The sequence below is a fragment of the Hyperoodon ampullatus genome, assembly GCF_949752795.1.
Source record: "Hyperoodon ampullatus genome assembly, chromosome: 3".
NCBI lineage: Eukaryota > Metazoa > Chordata > Mammalia > Artiodactyla > Ziphiidae > Hyperoodon > Hyperoodon ampullatus.
In genome coordinates, this window is record NC_136916.1 from 130145625 (window position 1) to 130164017 (window position 18393).

An 18393-nucleotide genomic window follows, 5' to 3' on the forward strand; every position below is an offset into this window, starting at 1 on the left:
TGTTTCCTTACTGTTAAAAATTCCTTTTATCTGTTATATTTTCTAATAGCGGCATTTAAAACAGATGACTACACTATCTGTCTTTATGACTGTGTTGAGGAAGAAACAAACATTTCCCAAACATCCTCTACTGCCTAACCTCTGCTAATTTCCAGGCAACCAGGTAGGCTCCTTCCTTCCTTGCAACAAGGTGAGTATTATGAGGATTTGTATTATAAATGATCACACTGAGAACCAGAGGTGTTGAGTATCTTTTCCAAGTCACAGAGTAGTGTCAGAGTGGGAATTCAAACCCAGATCTATTTGATTCCAAATTTTTGCCTCCATGTATTATGCTTCCCTACTTTAAAATTACACAGCCTATATTTTTAAAAATAAATTTTATTTTGCCATCATTTCAGACTTTCAGAAAAGTTATAATAATACAACGAATTCCTAAATACCCTTAATGCAGATTACACAAATATTAACATTTACTGAGAGGGCAGACAGCAGAAGCAAGAAGAACTACAATCCTGCAGCCTGTGGAACAAAAACCACATTCACAGAAAGACAGACAACATGAAAAGGCAGAGGGCTATGTAGAAGATGAAGGAACAAGGTAAAACCCCAGAAAAACAATTAAATGAAGTAGAGATAGGCAACCTACCAGAAAAAGAATTCAGAATAATGATTGTGAAGATGATCCAGGACCTCAGAGAAAGAATGGAGGCAAAGATCGAGACGATGAAAGAAATGTTTAACAAAGACCTAGAAAAATTAAAGAACAAACACCTAGAAGAATTAAAGAACAAATAATCAGAAATGAACAATAACTGAAATGAAAACTACACTAGAAGGAATCAATAGCAGAATAACTGAGGCAGAAGAACGGATAAGTGACCTAGAAGACAGAATGGTGGAATTCACTGCCACGGAACAGAATAAAGAAAAAAGAATGAGAAGAAATGAAGACAGCCTAAGAGACCTCTGGGACAATATTAAACTCAACAACATTCGCATTATAGGGGTACGAGAAGGAGAAGAGAGAGAGAAAGGACCCGACAAAATATTTAAAGAGATTATAGTCAAAACCTTCCCTAACATGGGAAACGAAATAGCCACCCAAGTCCAGGAACTGCAGAGAGTCCCAGGCAGGATAAACCCAAGGAGAAACATACCAAAACACGTAGTAATCAAACTGAGAAAAATTAAAGAAAAAGAAAAATAAATGAAAACAACAAGGGAAAAATGACAAATACCATGCAAGAGAACTCCCATAAGGTTAACAGCTGATTTCTCAGCAGGACCTCTACAAGCCAGAAGGGAGTGGTATGATATATTTAAAGTGATGAAAGGGAAGAACTTACAACCAAGATTACCCAGCAAGTATCTCATTCAGATTCTACAGAGAAATCAAAAGCTTTACAGACAAGCAAAAGCTAAGAGAATTCAGCACCACCAAACCAGCTCTACAACAAATGCTAAAGGAACTTCTCTAAGTGGGAAACACAAGAGAAGAAAAGGACCTACAAAAACAAACCCAAAACAATTAAGAAAATGGTCACAGTAACATACATATCAATAATTACCTTAAACGTGAATGGATTAAATGCTCCAACCAAAAGACACAGGCTTGCTGAATGGATACAAAAACAAGACTCCTATATATGCTCTCTACAAGAGACCCACTTCAGACCTAGGGACACATACAGACTGAAAGTGAGGGGATGGAAAAAGATATTTCATGCAAATGGAAATCAAAAGAAAGCTGGAGCAGCAATGCTCATATCAGATAAAACAGACTTTAAAATAAAGAATGCTACAAGAGACGAGGAAGGACACTACATAATGATCAAGGGATCAATCCAAGAAGAAGATATAACAATTATAAATATATATGCACCTCAATATATATATAGGAGCACCTCAATACATAAGGCAACTGCTAACAGCTCTAAAAGAGGAAATCGACAGTAACACAATAATAGTGGGGGACTTTAACACCTCACTTACACCAATGGACCGATCATCCAAACAGAAAATTAATGAGGAAACGCAAGCTTTAAATGACACAATAGACCAGATACATTTAATTGATATTTATAGGACATTCCATCCAAAAACAGCAGATTACACTTTCTTCTCAAGTGCACACAGAACATTCTCCAGGATAGATCACATCATGGGTCACAAATCAAGCCTCAGTAAATTTAAGAAAACTGAAATCATATCAAGCATCTTTTCAGACCACAACGCTATGAGATTGGAAATCAATTACAGCGAAAAAAACATAAAAAACACGAACACATAGAGGTTAAGCAATACGTTATTAAATAACCCGAGATCACTGAAGAAATCAAAGAGGAAATCAAAAAATACCTAGAGACAAATTACAATGAAAACACGACGATCCAAAACTGATGGGATGCAGCAAAAGCAGTTCTAAGAGGGTAGTTTATAGCAATACAAGCTTACCTCAAGAAACAACAAAAATCTCAAATAAACAATCTAACCTTACACCTAAAGGAACTAGAGAAAGAAGAACAAACAAAACCCAAAGTTAGTACAATGAAAAAAATCATAAAGAACAGAGCAGAAATAAATGAAATAGAAACAAAGACAACAGCAAAGATCAATAAAACTAAAAGCTGGTTCTTTGAGAAGATAAACAAAATTGATAAACTATTTGCCAGACTCATCAAGAAAAAGAGGGAGAGGACTCAAATCAATAAAATTAGAAATGCAAAAGGAGAAGTTACAACAGACACTGCAGAAATACAAAGCATCCTAAGAGACTACTACAAGCAACTCCATGCCAATAAAATGGACAACGTGTAAGAAATGGACAAATTTTTAGAAAGGTATAACCTTCCAAGACTGAAACAGGAAGAAATAGAAAATATGAACAGACCAATCACAAGTAATAAATTTGAAACTGTGATTAAAAATCTTCCAACAAACAAAAGTCCAGGACTAGATGGCTTCATAGGTTAATTCTATCAAACATTTAGAGAAGAGCTAACATCCATCCTTCTCAAACTCTTCCAAAAAACTGCAGAGAAAGGAACACTCCCAAACTCTTCCTATGAGGCGACCATAACCCTGATACCAAAACCAGACAAAGATATTACAAAAAGAGAAAATTACAGACCAAATGCACTGATGAATATAGATGCAAAGATCCTCAACAAAATACTAGGAAACAGAATCCAACAACACATTAAAAGGATCATACACCATGATCAAGTGGGATTTATCCCAGAGATGCAAGGATTCTTCAATATACGCAAATCAATGTGATACACCATATTAACAAACTGAAGAATAATATCCATATGATCATTTCAATAGATTCAGAAAAAGCTTTCAACAAAATTCAACACCCATTTATGATAAAAACTCTCCAGAAAGTGGGCATAGAGGGAACCTAACTCAACATAATAAAGGCCATATACGACAAACCCACAGCAAACATCATTCTCAATGGTGAAAAACTGAAAGCATTTCCTCTAAGGTCAGGAACAACACAAGGATGTCCACTCTCACCACTGTTATTCAACATAGTTTTGGAAGTCCTAGCCACGGCAATTAGAGAAGAAAAAGAAATAAAAGGAATACAAATAAGAAAAGAAGTAAAAGTGTCACTATTGCAGATAACATGATACTACACACAGAGAATCCTAAAGATGCCACCAGAAAACTACTAGAGCTAATCAGTGAATTTGGTAAAGTTGCAGGATACAAAATTACTGCACAGAAATCTCTTGCATTCCTATACACTAATGATGAAATATCTGAAAGAGAAATTAAGGAAACACTTCCATTTACCTTTGCAACAAAAAAGAATAAAATACCTAGGAATAAACCTACCTAGCGAGGCAAAAGACCTGTATGCAGAAAACTATAAGACACTGATGTAAGAAATTAAAGATGATACCAACAGATGGAGAGATATACCACGTTCTTGGATTGGAAAAATCAATATTGTGAAAATGACTATACTACCCAAAGCAATCTACAGATTCAATGCAATCCCTATCAAATTACCAATGGCATTTTTTATGGAACTAGAACAAAAAATCTTAAAATTTGTATGGAGACACAAAAGACCCTGAATAGCCAAAGCAGTCTTGAGGGGAAAAAACAGAGATGGAGGAATCAGACTCCAGGACTTTGAACTATACTACAAAGCTACAGTAATCAAGACAGTATGGTACTGGCACAAAAACAGAAATATAGATCAATGGAACAGGATAGAAAGCCCAGAGATAAATCCACGCACCTATGGTCAACTAATCTATGACAAAGGAGGCAAGGATATACAGTGATAAAAGACAGCCTCTTCAATAAGTGGTGCTGGGAAAACTGGACAGCTACATGTAAAAGAATGAAATTACGACACCTCTTAACACCATACAGAAATAAACTCAAAATGGATTAAAGACCTAAATGTAAGATTGGACACTATAAAACTCTTAGAGGAAAACATAGGAAGAACACTCTTTGACATAAATCACAACAAGATATTTTTTGATCCACCTCTTATAGTAATGGAAATAAAAACAAAAATAAACAAATGGGACCTAATGAAACTTAAAAGCTTTTGCAAAGCAAAGGAAACTACAAACAAGACGAAAAGACAACCCTCAGAATGGGAGAAAATATTTGCAAACAAATCATCAGACAAAGGATTAATCTCCAAAATATATAAACAGCTCATGCAGCTCAATATTAAAAAAACAAGCAACCCTATCAAAAAATGGGCTTAAGACCTAAACAGACATTTCTCCAAAGAAATGGCCATACAGATGGCCATACAGATGGCCAAGAAGCACATGAAAAGCTGCTCAAAATCACTAATTATTAGAGAAATGCAAATCAAAACTGCAGTGAGGTATCACCTCACACCAGTTAGAATGGCCATCATCAGAAAATCTACAAACAACAAATGCTGGAGAGGGTGTGGAGAAAAGGGAATCCTTTTGCACTATTGGTGGGAATGTAAATTGATACAGCCACTATGGAGAACAGTATGGAGGTTCCTTAAAAAACTAAAAATAGAACTACCATATGACCCAGCAATCCCACTACTGGGCATATACACTGAGAAAACCATAATTCAAAAAGACACATGCACCCCAATGTTCATTCCAACACTATTTACAATAGCCAGGTCACAGAAGCAACCAAAATGCCCATCGACAGACAAATGGATAAAGATGTGGTACATATATACAGTGGAATATTACTCAGCCATAAAAAGGAATGAAATTGGGTCATTTGTAGAGACGTGGATGGATCTAGAGACTGTCATACAGCGTGAATTAAGTCAGAAAGAGAAAAACAAATATCATATATTAATGCATACATGTGGAACCTAGAAAAATGGTACAGATGAACCAGTTTGCAGGGCAGAAATAGAAACAGAGATGTAGAGAACAAATGTATGGACACCAAGGGGGGAAAGCGGCAGGTGGGGGTGGTGATGGCAGTGTTATGAACTGAGAGATTGGAATTGACATATATACACTAATATGTATAAAATAGATAACTAATAAGAACCTGCTGTATAAAAAATAAATAAAATTCAAAGAAAAAATAAAAGAAAGATACCATATGATCACACACACACAAAAAAAGTTAACATTTACTACTTTTGTTTTTATCCTTCTTTCTCTGTACACACATTTTTGTTTTCATTTTCTGAACTGTTTAAGTTATGAGCATGATACCCCTTTATTCCTAAATATTTGTGTGCATTTCTTAAAAAGAAAAAAAAAAGGTCTTATACAACCACCAACAATGATCAAAATCAGGATATTAACACTGAAACAATACTATTTTCTAATATACTGATTTTACTGAAAGCGATTATCAATTGTCTCAGCATTGTCCTTTTACATAAATGAAAATGCCAAATTATGGTTGCAATCAGTTGTGATGTCTCTTTAGTCTCCTTTAACCACTAACTGTTCTTGTATACTCACTCTTGAATTCTGATGCCTTAAACTAAAACTATTTACCTATTTAGGTTGTTACACTAAATAGTATAATACCTACACTCCTTAGTCTCTAAGTTGAACTTTTAAAGTAAAAAGCCATCAGTTCACTGATCATAAGGATCTTTTCTGATAATAAATATTTTGTTGGAGATATATATTAAAATTCAGAAATGTTACCTTTTGTATCAGGATGTATCCAGGATGTTGCACAATTTATTTTCAAAGGACAGCCATCAAAAACTTTGGAAAAACATGCTCCCATCTTATTTATAAAGAAAGAAATGTTGACTTATTTGATTAGATAATTTTATACATTGTTAGAAAATAGCTAAGATTATTATGAAATGCTAAACTGACTCTTATTTGCATATACTTATGGTCTCATTACAAAACATATTTTGATATAATTTAACCCTTTCTATGAAGAGAGTTTTATACTGTTTCCTTGTGTAATCCACTACTTTACAGCAAAAATATCAAATATATCAAAACGTCTACATATGTCAATGATACATTCTAGGAATTTTACATCACTACTTATCTTTAGGACTAACATTTAATAATGGGAAACAATGAATGATTTTATTGAGTAACATCAATAGTAACTATAATTGCAGTATACCTCCATAATAGTGATGAAAGACAGAAGACTGATATTTACACTAAACTTTTACTGTATAAAAAGGTACAATTTATAAGGCACCCATTCATATGACTGGCTGAACTACCTTAGGTAGGTTCTACTGAGGACCAGAGAACAAGAGTTAACAGAAGCTTCCCTGTTCCTTTTCACTGTGTATAGTTCGATGCAAAAATGGCTTCAGGGGCAGAAAGATATTTAACCAACATAATGAAGAGGACACAGTACTAGTAATATCATCACATTAAAATTAAATTGGCCTCTGTAGGCTAATCAGAGAACCCAACTGTCTGTATTTATAAAAAGTGAAATTTACCCAGTTCTAACTCACTCACTCAAATTAGGGTACATGATTTGACCCATGGTATATCCAAATGCATTTAATGCCTTTGTATTTTATGAATCCTTCCTTTCAATGGCTCAAGATACTTGATAGCAAATAAACAATATTCTGTTGCTTCTAAAGAGAGAAAAATTCGTAAGTGGTTCACATAAAAATATTCCTTACCAGCACTTTTGGGGTGGGTGGGAGGCCATTGATTACTGGTTTCTGTGGGAAAAGTGATTTTTAATACTGTAAGACCTCTTAAAGCCTTAAGGAAAACTTTATACATTTAGAAATCCAGTTATTCAGATTCTTGAATTAAACAGACTATGCCCTTTATATAATAAATACAGTATTATTTACAACTAATCACCAAATGCCTGTTATACCTACAGGGAAATCTCGCTTGTCCTTTTTTCGTGGTAACTGTGGTGCTTGCGCTGATCCTTCGGTGTTTTCACTCATCAGTTTTGAAATACCATCACCATTTCCTAAAGAGAATCATGGTTAAAAGTTGAATGACCATACAAATAAGTACTTCCCTTGAAAAATAATTTCCCCTTCCCCCCAGTACTTGTTTTCCATTTGGGTGTTCGTTTATAGGGAAATATTCTCTACTGCCAGATGAGTTAAAGTATCTCTGGTGCCTTTCTCTAGCTCATGTAGAGGCAGCACTGCATCTATAGCAGTGGTCTTAATCCATGAAAACAACAAATGTCTTTCCATATTGTGAGAAAAATGAAATCTGACCTACTAATGCTGATATTCAAGGCCTTTCATAATTTAACTTCAACCTACCTTTTTAAGTCCTATCTCCCAGTATATACCCTTCAAAAGCGCACACTTCTACCATACTAGACTGTACTTCTAACACATTCTAGATTTTCCTGCTTCAGTGCATTTGTTCATTCTTTCTTGTTCTCTAAGAATGTCTGTCAGTATTGGTTCCACCTATTAAAGGCTCACCAAGCCCTTTAATACTCTGCAAGGGCTTACCTCCTCTGTTCCCTATCCTTATCTTCCTCAGAGATCTCTTGCATTGTTATGTATAGTTACTTACTGTAGGAGACACTTAAACAAAATGTCTTGTCTGATATTATGTGCACATGGGTATAAGTTCTGCTATAGACCCTGAACTTCCAGAGGGCAGGGTCATCCATTCATCTTTCTAGATTCTATAATATTTAGTAAGGGATCAAAATTAGGGTTGAATTGGATTGAATCTATTTATAGTCCACCCATGTGGAACTTTAAAGAACCTTCACAAAGCTTCAAACAGTAATAAGATTAACTAAAGAAAAAAGACATTCTTTAAAATATGAACAAAATGGCTTTCTTCTCAGCCTTCACTTTGATTTATTTACCGAGATCACAGTATCTAGCTGTATGCACTCCAGGCCTGCTGATACTGCTAGCCATACCAATAGAGGAAGTCTCAGCTACAGGACCACAACTTGGGCTACTCTGTCTTCTGAGAAGTTGGGGAGCTCTGTTCTCTGAATCAGGACAACGTTTTACAGTTGATGATTTTTCTTCATCTGGGAGGTTGTCTTCAGGGTAATTGTTTATCCTTGGCTAGTTGATAATAAGACACGAAAGTACTTTAATAAATTTGGACATAAAACATTAACACTTTGTTATTATTATGCATCAAAGACTGTAGGGGGAGGAGAATATGCCTTTTTTTCTTTCTCCTGTATAGTTCAATTCACTGGGCCAAGTAAGCAAGGTAAGCAAGAGCTGAGTTACTATCCCAACGCAACTATGAACATGCCATGTGACTTTTAAGCAGCCCTAACCCCAAACTGATAACGTTTTTATAACCAATAAAATCATACATAATCCACAAAATATTTAATAACTACAAACAAGCAAGGAAAGTGACTTAATAAAGTATGACTCTAGTGGACTGTCCAACTGTAGTAATAAATGAGGACTGTAAATGATGAACTCCTCTCCTCTCCATGTGGTCAAGTATTGCCTCAAATGAGTAATAACCTATCTTTGCCGTTTTCTAATAGCTATAAAAATATTATATTTCTCATGAAATCTTCTTTAATATATTTTTACATCTTCATAATATGCTCTTGAGGAAAACTGTACCCTAAAATATATTTAAGAGAATTTTGAATAAATTCAATGAAGTTATTTAAAATTTTTATTTTATTATTTAAACAAGGATATATTGTTGAAAATCTTTAAGTAGCTCACCTTAGGAGGTAGGGGAGGTGGTATTGCACGTTTTGAGGTTGATCTAATACAAAGAGAAAAATGCAATTTAGATGGTGATAAATGACAATAACATAAAACACAGAGAGAGCAATATATGTGCATTAAAATCTGCTTCTATTCAGGGGATATAAAAGATAATTAGATCATGGTACACAGTATTTTTAAAAGCTATAGGAAGACCTAAGATCTCATTCTGTCAAACTGTATTAGTATGACTATAAAATAGAGTTTTTATAAAGTGAATACAAAGTGTTTTTTACTTTATCGTTATGCTTTGCAACATTTAATATGTAATAAAAACGAAATTAAACTTAGTAGTGAAAAAGAGATTTGGAATTTTAGAGTTGGAATCCACAGTGAATCAGATTCAAATAGCTGTATCATCAAACCCTTTGTTACTCCAAGTGGGGTCCACAGATGAGCAACACTGGTATCACCTGGAAACTTTTCTTTTTTTTTTCTTTCTGGCTGCACAACACAAGCTTGCAGGATCTTAGTTCCCTGACCAGGGATTGAGCCAGGGCCCTCAGCAGTGAAAGCACAGAGTCCTAACCCCTGGACTGCAAGGGAACTCCCATGGAAACTATTATAAATGCACCCACTAGACCTACTTAATCAGAATCTGCATTGTACCAAGATTTCCAGGTGATCCTCCAGGCACATCAAAACTTGAGAATCATTCATCTAGCCCACTGGTTCCACACATTTATCCATAGTCATTGCAATCAATTGGGAAGCTTTCAGGATTCTTAGATTCCACTCCCGAAGACTGTATTCTATAGCAGGAGTTAGCAAACTTTTTCTATGAAGGGTTAGACAGTAAATTTTGTAGGCTGTATGAATCATATAGTGGTCACAACTACTTAACTCTTTTATTGTGTGAAAGCAGCCATGGATAATATATAAACTAATGATCATGGCTGTGTTCCAACTAACCTTCATTTATGAACACCGAAATTTAAATTTCATATAATTTTCAGGTGTAACAAAATTACATTCTTCTTTTGATTTTTTTTCAACCATTAAAAAAATGTAAATATCATTCTAGTTTGTAGGATATACAAAAAATAGGCATTGGGCCAGATCTGGTTTATAGGCTTACAGGCCATACTCTGCTAACCCCAGATCCATAGGCCTAATGTGGGGATCCAGGAATCTGTATTTCCAAAGAGCTCTCTAGGCACTGCAATGCACTAATAGGTTTGGAACAACTCATCTAGGCCAGCCCTGTCACTTAATCATCGAGGAAAGACAGGTCTAGAATATGAAGTAACCACATTGCAGAGATGGAATTGGGGCTTTCTTCCTACTATCCTATGATTCCTACTATCATATTTTTTCCCATGAGATCATGTAGCTCATCTTTCAGTATATTAACACCACACGTACTGTATTTTGGTTTAAAGAACAAAACCACAAAGCCTTAATGATCAACACATTATGCCTTTGGGCAATTAAAAAAAGTCAGAAGATTTTCACTGACAAAAGGCATAGTACAACTTTTATAAGAAAAAAATTAACGCTTATTAGAATAAAGCACTCCCCATCAAATACCGTTCTTATATAATTAAGTAAAATAAAGTTAAGCTAGAAAAACAACTTACTTGCCAGTATTTGCACCATCAACAAAAGGATTCCACCGTAACAGAAAGTTTGGGTCTGAAGACACTCCCTGTGAAGGTAAAAAAGAGTTTAAAATGTTACCTTATAACAAGTATCATTCATTTTATTCGATTCAAGAACATACTCATTGTCATGATTATTAATCATCTTGGCTTTCAACGGTTTAATCTCTAGCTACATTTGCTGTCATTTGACACATTTATGTCAATAACTCATCATTAGATGACTTAACAGAATCTATAAACATACTTACAGCTTAAAATGTGACAAGCCCTCTTTACCAATATGCTAGTATATTCCAAAGCAAAACAGAAAAATGTTAACTTTGAATTATGTGCATCATTACTCCATTAGCATGGAGAACTAAACATTCTATTATTCAACCACCTTTAATTTACTGGTGCCATACTTTTTCTGACTAGCATGGAAATTGAAAATTTATTGTCCAGCAACACATACGGTAGGAAGAGCACCACTTGCAGATGTTAAGAATGAAGAGATCCATTAACAGCAGACAATTACTCTAAAAACTATACTTTTACTATCAGTTAAAAATAAAGTAGATGTTAGGATAACATCTAGGCTGACTCTAATAATATCTTGCTCTATCTATTGTTTCTTTCTTTTTAGTTAAGGAAACGGTTAACCAAATAGTAATCTCAAAATAAGAGCAATGGTTAAAAAAAAAAAAAGAAGCTATATTAACAAATAAATATTAAAAACAGTAAGGCAATGCAAAATCATACTACAAATCTAACAGAATCATTAAGTAAAAAGATCCTGAGAGCTTAAAGCTGAGCATCAAATTCCATATACTTAATAAATTCACGTGAATTCTTCAAAAGACTCAGAAGTGTCAAAATGAATGGCTAAAATGGTATATTACACACTGTACCCTAGTCAAAATACACCTAACCAGAAGCTTTTTCAAACTTTAATGTGTGAAATATGTTATCAAAATCAATGCTCTGAAGAGTATATTACTTTATTCTTTAGTCAAAGTACACCTGACTATAACTTTTCTCAAATTTTAATGTGTAAAATACTTTAAAAGTCATTATTCCTACCATTTCATCCCGTGCTTCTGTTTCTTTTCTCAGAGGAGGTTCAAATTGTAATTTGTCAACTGTAAAATATAACATATATTCACAAATTCTATCTTAAAGGATCAATCCTGGAAATGTGATGAGAAGCATGTGTACTGGGGAGGGGGGAAGGGAGAGAGGAGAAGAGAAGAAAGAGGAAAAGACAAAAACTCTTAATTTTTTACTACAGAGGACCCCTTCCTTTATGCTCGCCAAAAGAAAGTAACAATTTGGTATCTTCCTAACAATTCTACTTAATTCTTGGTTGGAATCAGGAAATTAAACAGCAATTTTGTATATAAAAGATTTTTAAAAATTAATTAAAAGTAGGTGACTAAGCAAACACTTTAAGGATGTTTCTATCTAGGCTATAGACTCTGTCTTGAGACTAATTTAAACTACAACTTTATGGTAGGATGAACACCCTGCCCTGGCAAATCACCTATAATTATCTAAAAAGAACAAATATTTGTCAACTCAAATTACTATGGCATTCAGGAATCTAATATTATATTTTCCTAAATGTGTATTTTATTTGGCCTATTGAGACCAATTTTAGAATTATTCCTAATTTTCAAAGAGTAACTTCTTTTATATGAAATAGTCTGTAAATCAGGGAAAAGGATGGCTTATTATCTACTCATAAAGTACACAGAATTTTAAAATTCTAAGATATAATGTGACTAAAAGACCAAAAAAATTAAAATATACACTTGCGTCATAGAGATACAAGTTTCCTAAATACAATCTTGGTAAACAAAATACACTAAAAAAAAGCACTTTCAAGAAGTATCTAGTTGTCCTTATTCCTAAAACCAAGATTTGTAAAGCAATACAGAGTACTTATATAATTCATTACACTAAATAAAAACATTAAGTCATAAAATTTTCCTTCTTTGTTTGTTTTGCAAATTTCATTAAAATATAACATGCATAAAAGTGCATCTGCCATAATCAATGAATTTTCACAAACTGAGCACTTACATAACCAGAAGCCAGATAGAGACAACATTACCAGACCCCAAACACTCCCATTTACTCTCCACTCCAAGGATAGCTGCTCTCCTGACTTCTAGCACCATGCATTAGTTCTGCTTGTTTCTGAGCTCTGTAGATTGTTCCTTCTCATTGCTATACCATACACTCTTCCTTTATGGGAATATGCCATAATTTATTTACCCATTCTACTGGTGGTGTGTATTCAGGTAGTTTCCAGTTTGGGGCTATTACAAATAGTGTTGCAACCAACATTCTAATAAGTGTCTTGTGGGTGAACATGTGGGCATGTTTCTGTGTGTACCTGGCAGTAGAATTGCTATCTTAACATAGACAAGTATTCAGCTCTAGGAAATGCTTTCACTTTTCCAAAATGGGGGTACCAATTTCCAATGTAGCCAGGAATGTAAGTTTGATTGATTGAGTTTTGCAGTTTTTGTCTGTATACTGCATGAACACATTTTGGGTACCTTCCCAGAGAGAGGGAGGGAGGGAAGGAGGGAGGGAGGGAGGGAGGGAGGGAGAGAGGGCGGGCCACATCGAAGATCCCAGAAGAGCCACAGAATTTTCTGAAGGCAAACCTTCCCCTTCCTTGACTACAATGTGAATTAAATGATAGACTTGTGGAAGATTTCATTTATAATTCCTTCAAAATGAGTTAGTTCTGCTATGTACTAAATGGATTATGCGTGAATCCCAAAACAAATCCAACTGCAATTAATGTTTTAACAAAATGGTTGCTAGTGTATGCAATACCCACAATGCGTCAGGAGGGTATTGTGGAGGTTTCTATATTTAGAAACGTTAATTAGGTGTTTGTTATTGTCAAAATAAATTTTAAAAATATGGACTGCTTCATGAATTTGCATGTCATCCTTGCTCAGGGGCCATGCTAATCATCTTTGTATCGCTCCAATTTTAGTATGTGTGCTGCCGAAGAGAGCACCATAAAATTTTCAAAGACATTCCATAAAATATAGTATCTACTTTTCAAAAATAATCTAAAATAAAAAGAAGTTGTTCACTAATGACTTACTTCTTAAAATAATTTAAAAACATCTTAATTCAAGAGCCATTACTATAATTCACAAAGAACCACTTCACTCATCTGAGACAGAGATGAGTTAAAGTTTTTTTTTTTTTTTTTTTTTTTTGGTCACAACTAGGAATACTGGCAAGCAGGTCTAGAGATAAATTATAAAAGGCATAAATATGGAAAGGAAAGAAAGAAAATATTTTCAATAATTACATAATCAGCAAATTTCAAGACTTAAAAAATTACCAGAGAAAAATGAGCTCATAAATTTCAATTAAACATACAGTAAAATATCAACTGCATCCATCCATACCAGTATCAGTGATTGAAAATAAAAATTTCAATTTCATTTCTTTTATATCAGCATAAACATTTAAGATGTTTTACTTTAACATGTAAGAAAAGTATTCTTTAAAAAGAATCAAATTCCTTATGACAAGTCTAAAATTACTACAGCCATGCTTTATGGCAAAGAATGCTAGAGTCTCCAGTATCATTGTTCTGTGTGCAAGAATGGACTCCAAGTTGTTTTGTTTTGCTTTAAAGAAAATCCTGGCAGTACCTTTGGGTGTGTCTTTGGCTTATAAAAATACAAGATGGGGAGGTCTTCTATTATACATCCTCATTTATCTCCAAAAGATGTTACTTATTATAGGCATAATAATTATAGGTATAATAAGTAACAGGAATTAGGCTTACCCTTTTGCTATAAACAACTACAACATGTAACACAAATACATGTGTGCATACAAGCTATATGAAGCAATTATTTTGAGGCAATGGATTAACAGACATCACAGGGTTGTAATCCTTGAAAGATGGTGTTAAGATCCCCACTCACCCCAGCTTTCTGCATGGGGGTACTTTCCAAGAAAGTAGAGCCCAAAGAGAGAGTTTCACTGGGTGCAGGAAAGAAAGACTATAGTTTGGGGCTGCTTAGGCAGTGGGAATTTGAAGGGCAGAGGGCCAGAAATGAGAAAACTATGTTTCCTTAGAGAAGTCTTTGGTTGCATACTAAATTGCCCACAAGCAAAGCAAGACTATGCAAGGTATGTCAGAAAAACAGCTAACACAGTGCTGTAAGCTAAATGCAAGTTCTAGTGATCACACAGTACCAGGAAAGAAATGGGTTTCCACCCAGAGGAAAGACTTTGCTGAATATTGTAGTAAAACCTGACATAGGCCTTGAAAGGACTGCAATGACCTACCAGTTAATTTATGCTTTAAACACTCTAAAATAAAGAGATCAAAATCCAGACACTCAATGTTGTATCACAACATCCAAGATACAATAAAAAAATGAATAAAGAAGTAGAAAAAAAAATAAAAATCATAACCAGTTAAAAAAAATACATATAGACTCAGAGATGACACAGATGTTGAAATTAGCACACAAGGACTTTAAAACATCTATTATAAATATATTCAAGGATTTAAGAGAAAAGATAGACACAATAAATAGACATGTGGAAATTATCAGTAGAGAGGTAGAAACTATACATGTATGTGTATTATATATGTATGTAACCATCCATCCATTCATCCATGGATCCATTTTTCTTCCTATCTATCTATCTATCTATCTATCTTATCTATGTATCTATCTCAATGAAAGTCTAGATCCAGTAAATACAATATCTGAAATAAAATTCACTGATGGGCTTAAGCAGCAGACTGAACACTACAGAAAAAAAGGTCAATGAACTTAAAATTAGGGTAATAGAAACTAAACTTAAGTATAGAGAACAAAAACACCTTATGTGTATTTATGGGGGTCAGGGAGAACAGAGCCTCAGTGACCTATGAAACAACATCAAGTGGTCTAACATGTAACTGGAGTCCCAGAAGGAGAAGAGAGAATCCGGGACAGAAAAACTAAGAAACAGTGTCCCCAGTTTGATAAAAAATATCAATTCATAGATCTAAGAAACTCAATAAACACCAAATAGAATGAAAAGAAAAATGCACCTAGGCACATCACAGTCAAATTGCTAACAAAGCAACAAACAAAAAACCCCACAAAAGTTTCAAGGTATAGTACCTATTAAGAATCCAACTGATGCACTTAAATACTCGCTATTTTGTGCCTTTAAAAAAAAATCTGAATTGATGTCATGGATTGTGTTGCAACCTGCAGCTTAAAAAATACCAATGTAGAAGAACATATAGGTATGCTATACTTCAGATATTTTTTCATAAATAGTTTTCCTGACAACAGGAAAACCAAAACTGTTGTTTTGGTTATTGTATGGCTATTTCTAGGATGGATCAAAAAGGCTCAACTTTAACAATGGCCAAAAAATGCTGCTTGAGTTTGTGTTTCCTACCTGGGAGAGCTCTAATTACTTACCTAGTAAACACTCACTTCTCTAGAACTGTTACTAAGGAGATTTGTGAGACAATACATCTCAAAATCTCTATCACCTTTATCATCCCAAGTCTTTACATGAAATAAAAAGGACAAATGGAATTTTCAAACTTAAGTTGGGTAAACTTTCAGAAATTCTTAGATCTCCTTAACCTAAAGTAGGTTTTGCTTCTTTATTTGTTTGGCTTGAAAGAAAATGAGGTCAATTCCCTAGAAGCCCATTAACTCTCTCCCAATGAACCCAAAACTGAGCATCTTATACATCTGGGAATACTGGCCCCAACTCCAGTTTCTACATTATTACAGACTAATACAGCTGAAACTTGTACAGTACACACAGTTTTATACTCAAACATGTCCAAGAAGTGTTTCCTCTGAATAACCTTTTCATTTAGAACTCAGAAACTGCCTTCTGGAAAACTTCTCTCTAACTTCAATAAATAGAATCTTGCCAGGTACTGTTAACAACTAACACAACAGTAAAACAGGGTGATGATCCTTGTATTCCTGTGTCTTAATTATAGAGACATGGGCCAATTTAAATCAATGCAAGATTGTCTTAGTAGGACATCTCAAACTGGAGATGAAAAAAAATCTTCAGAAGTAGATGACTGCAAAAATCAGTTTCTACACAAGTCTGTTGAATCTAGCTGATGACAACATGAATCATTTGCCCAAGACCCATGGAAAAAGATGACCGAAGACACTGATTATCATACTTTAATGTGCATACTATAGCTCTTGAGCTACATTTTTTCTTCCTTTGCCAGTTGAAACTTTTGGATTGTTGACAGACTTGTTACCTCTTAATCATGATACCTGTAGAGTCTTTATTCTTAATACTGCTCTGTGTAACCTTAGTGAGTCCTTGGTATGAGTCCAAATACCTGGCTAAAATTTACTTGTGAGTCAGCTAAAATCATACACTTAAACTGACAGTTGGGCAGTCATTTTCTTTGTTGATACCTCTCATAACCCTTTGGTGCCAATTCTTTGTAATTAGTTGGCTTCCTAGGTAACTGTGAAACCGAGCAGGACCCTATGGGGCTCCTGGGCACAGAAGCCTTTCTGTCCCCTGTCTCTTGACTCCAGCCTCCATGACCTTTCTTGAATTCCAAAGGGCAGATTCGAACTGGTTGCTAATCCGGGAAGGGGTGCAAAGACAAGGGAGGGGCAGCCAGGGAACAACAGTGCAGCCTTGGGGCAGGGTCCTGGTTCCACCTCAAGGGATACACATAACAATGCCTTTAAGCTCTTTTAAGAGGTCAGCATTCTTCATACCAGAGAAAGACCACCTGAAGCTACATTAAAAGAACCAGAGAAACTCATCAAGATTACCTGAGGCCAGATTAGAAGAGTGGAGGCCCTGCACACACTCTAATCTTATCAGCAACGCCACCCTTGAACAGTTGTTACAAAACTCCTCATCAAATCCTCCCAGGTTGGGACACATAGCTTTTAGGGGCAGGAGCCCTCTCTGTCGCCCTTTGCCTGGCAAAGCAATAAAGCTATTCTTCTCTACTTCACCCCAAACTCTGTCTCCGAGATTTGATTTGGCACCAGTGCACAGAGGCCGAGCTTTCGGCATCAACTGGACTCAACCAAAAGGTGACTTTTCAGATGAAAACTTTTTTTTAAAAAAAATAGGGAATTTAGGTAACACACCCATATCTGGATCAGAATGAGAAAGTAATCTGCCTTGCCATTCATCAGACTGGGAGGACAGACACAAATCCAAATGCAAAGTCAGGAAGAAACAATGTTTCTCCCAAGGATATGCTGCATATGTAAAGTATCACATGATGACCCCCCCTCTCTGAATTACCAATGCTATCTTACTGAGAAACATCATTCTCTAAAATCAGACTGTCAGAAACTTTGCTGTATGAAATCATATTCATTAAAATGAACCATTCCATTCTTGCCTGGAAGATTTAAGTCAGTGAGAGAGGAGCAGCCTCAATTTCCAACCTACATACAGAGCTTCAAATAAAGGGGTTACTGAATACAACATTCCAAGTTTCCAAGGAAACAGGCCTCTGAGTCTATTTTTACAGTATAGACTCTTTCATACACATCCCTACTTTAAGTTTTCACCTAAATT

At 34.9% G+C, this 18393-nt stretch overlaps 1 protein-coding gene across 1 annotated transcript in view; it reads right to left on the reverse strand.

Moving 5' to 3' along the window:
* MAP4K5 (mitogen-activated protein kinase kinase kinase kinase 5) overlaps positions 1-18393 on the reverse strand; it is a gene marked incomplete at its 3' end in the record, with an annotated part of 145033 nt that overhangs the window by 31062 nt on the left and 95578 nt on the right. Inside the window, exons 15-21 of the mRNA XM_079698992.1 lie at positions 11872-11930; positions 10786-10853; positions 9161-9203; positions 8371-8524; positions 7343-7440; positions 7133-7174; positions 6162-6246 (exon numbers count right to left, since the gene is read on the reverse strand). Of these exons, the coding sequence (XP_079555118.1) occupies positions 6162-6246; positions 7133-7174; positions 7343-7440; positions 8371-8524; positions 9161-9203; positions 10786-10853; positions 11872-11930 (549 nt within the window). The remainder of the gene's footprint in view (positions 1-6161; positions 6247-7132; positions 7175-7342; positions 7441-8370; positions 8525-9160; positions 9204-10785; positions 10854-11871; positions 11931-18393) is intronic.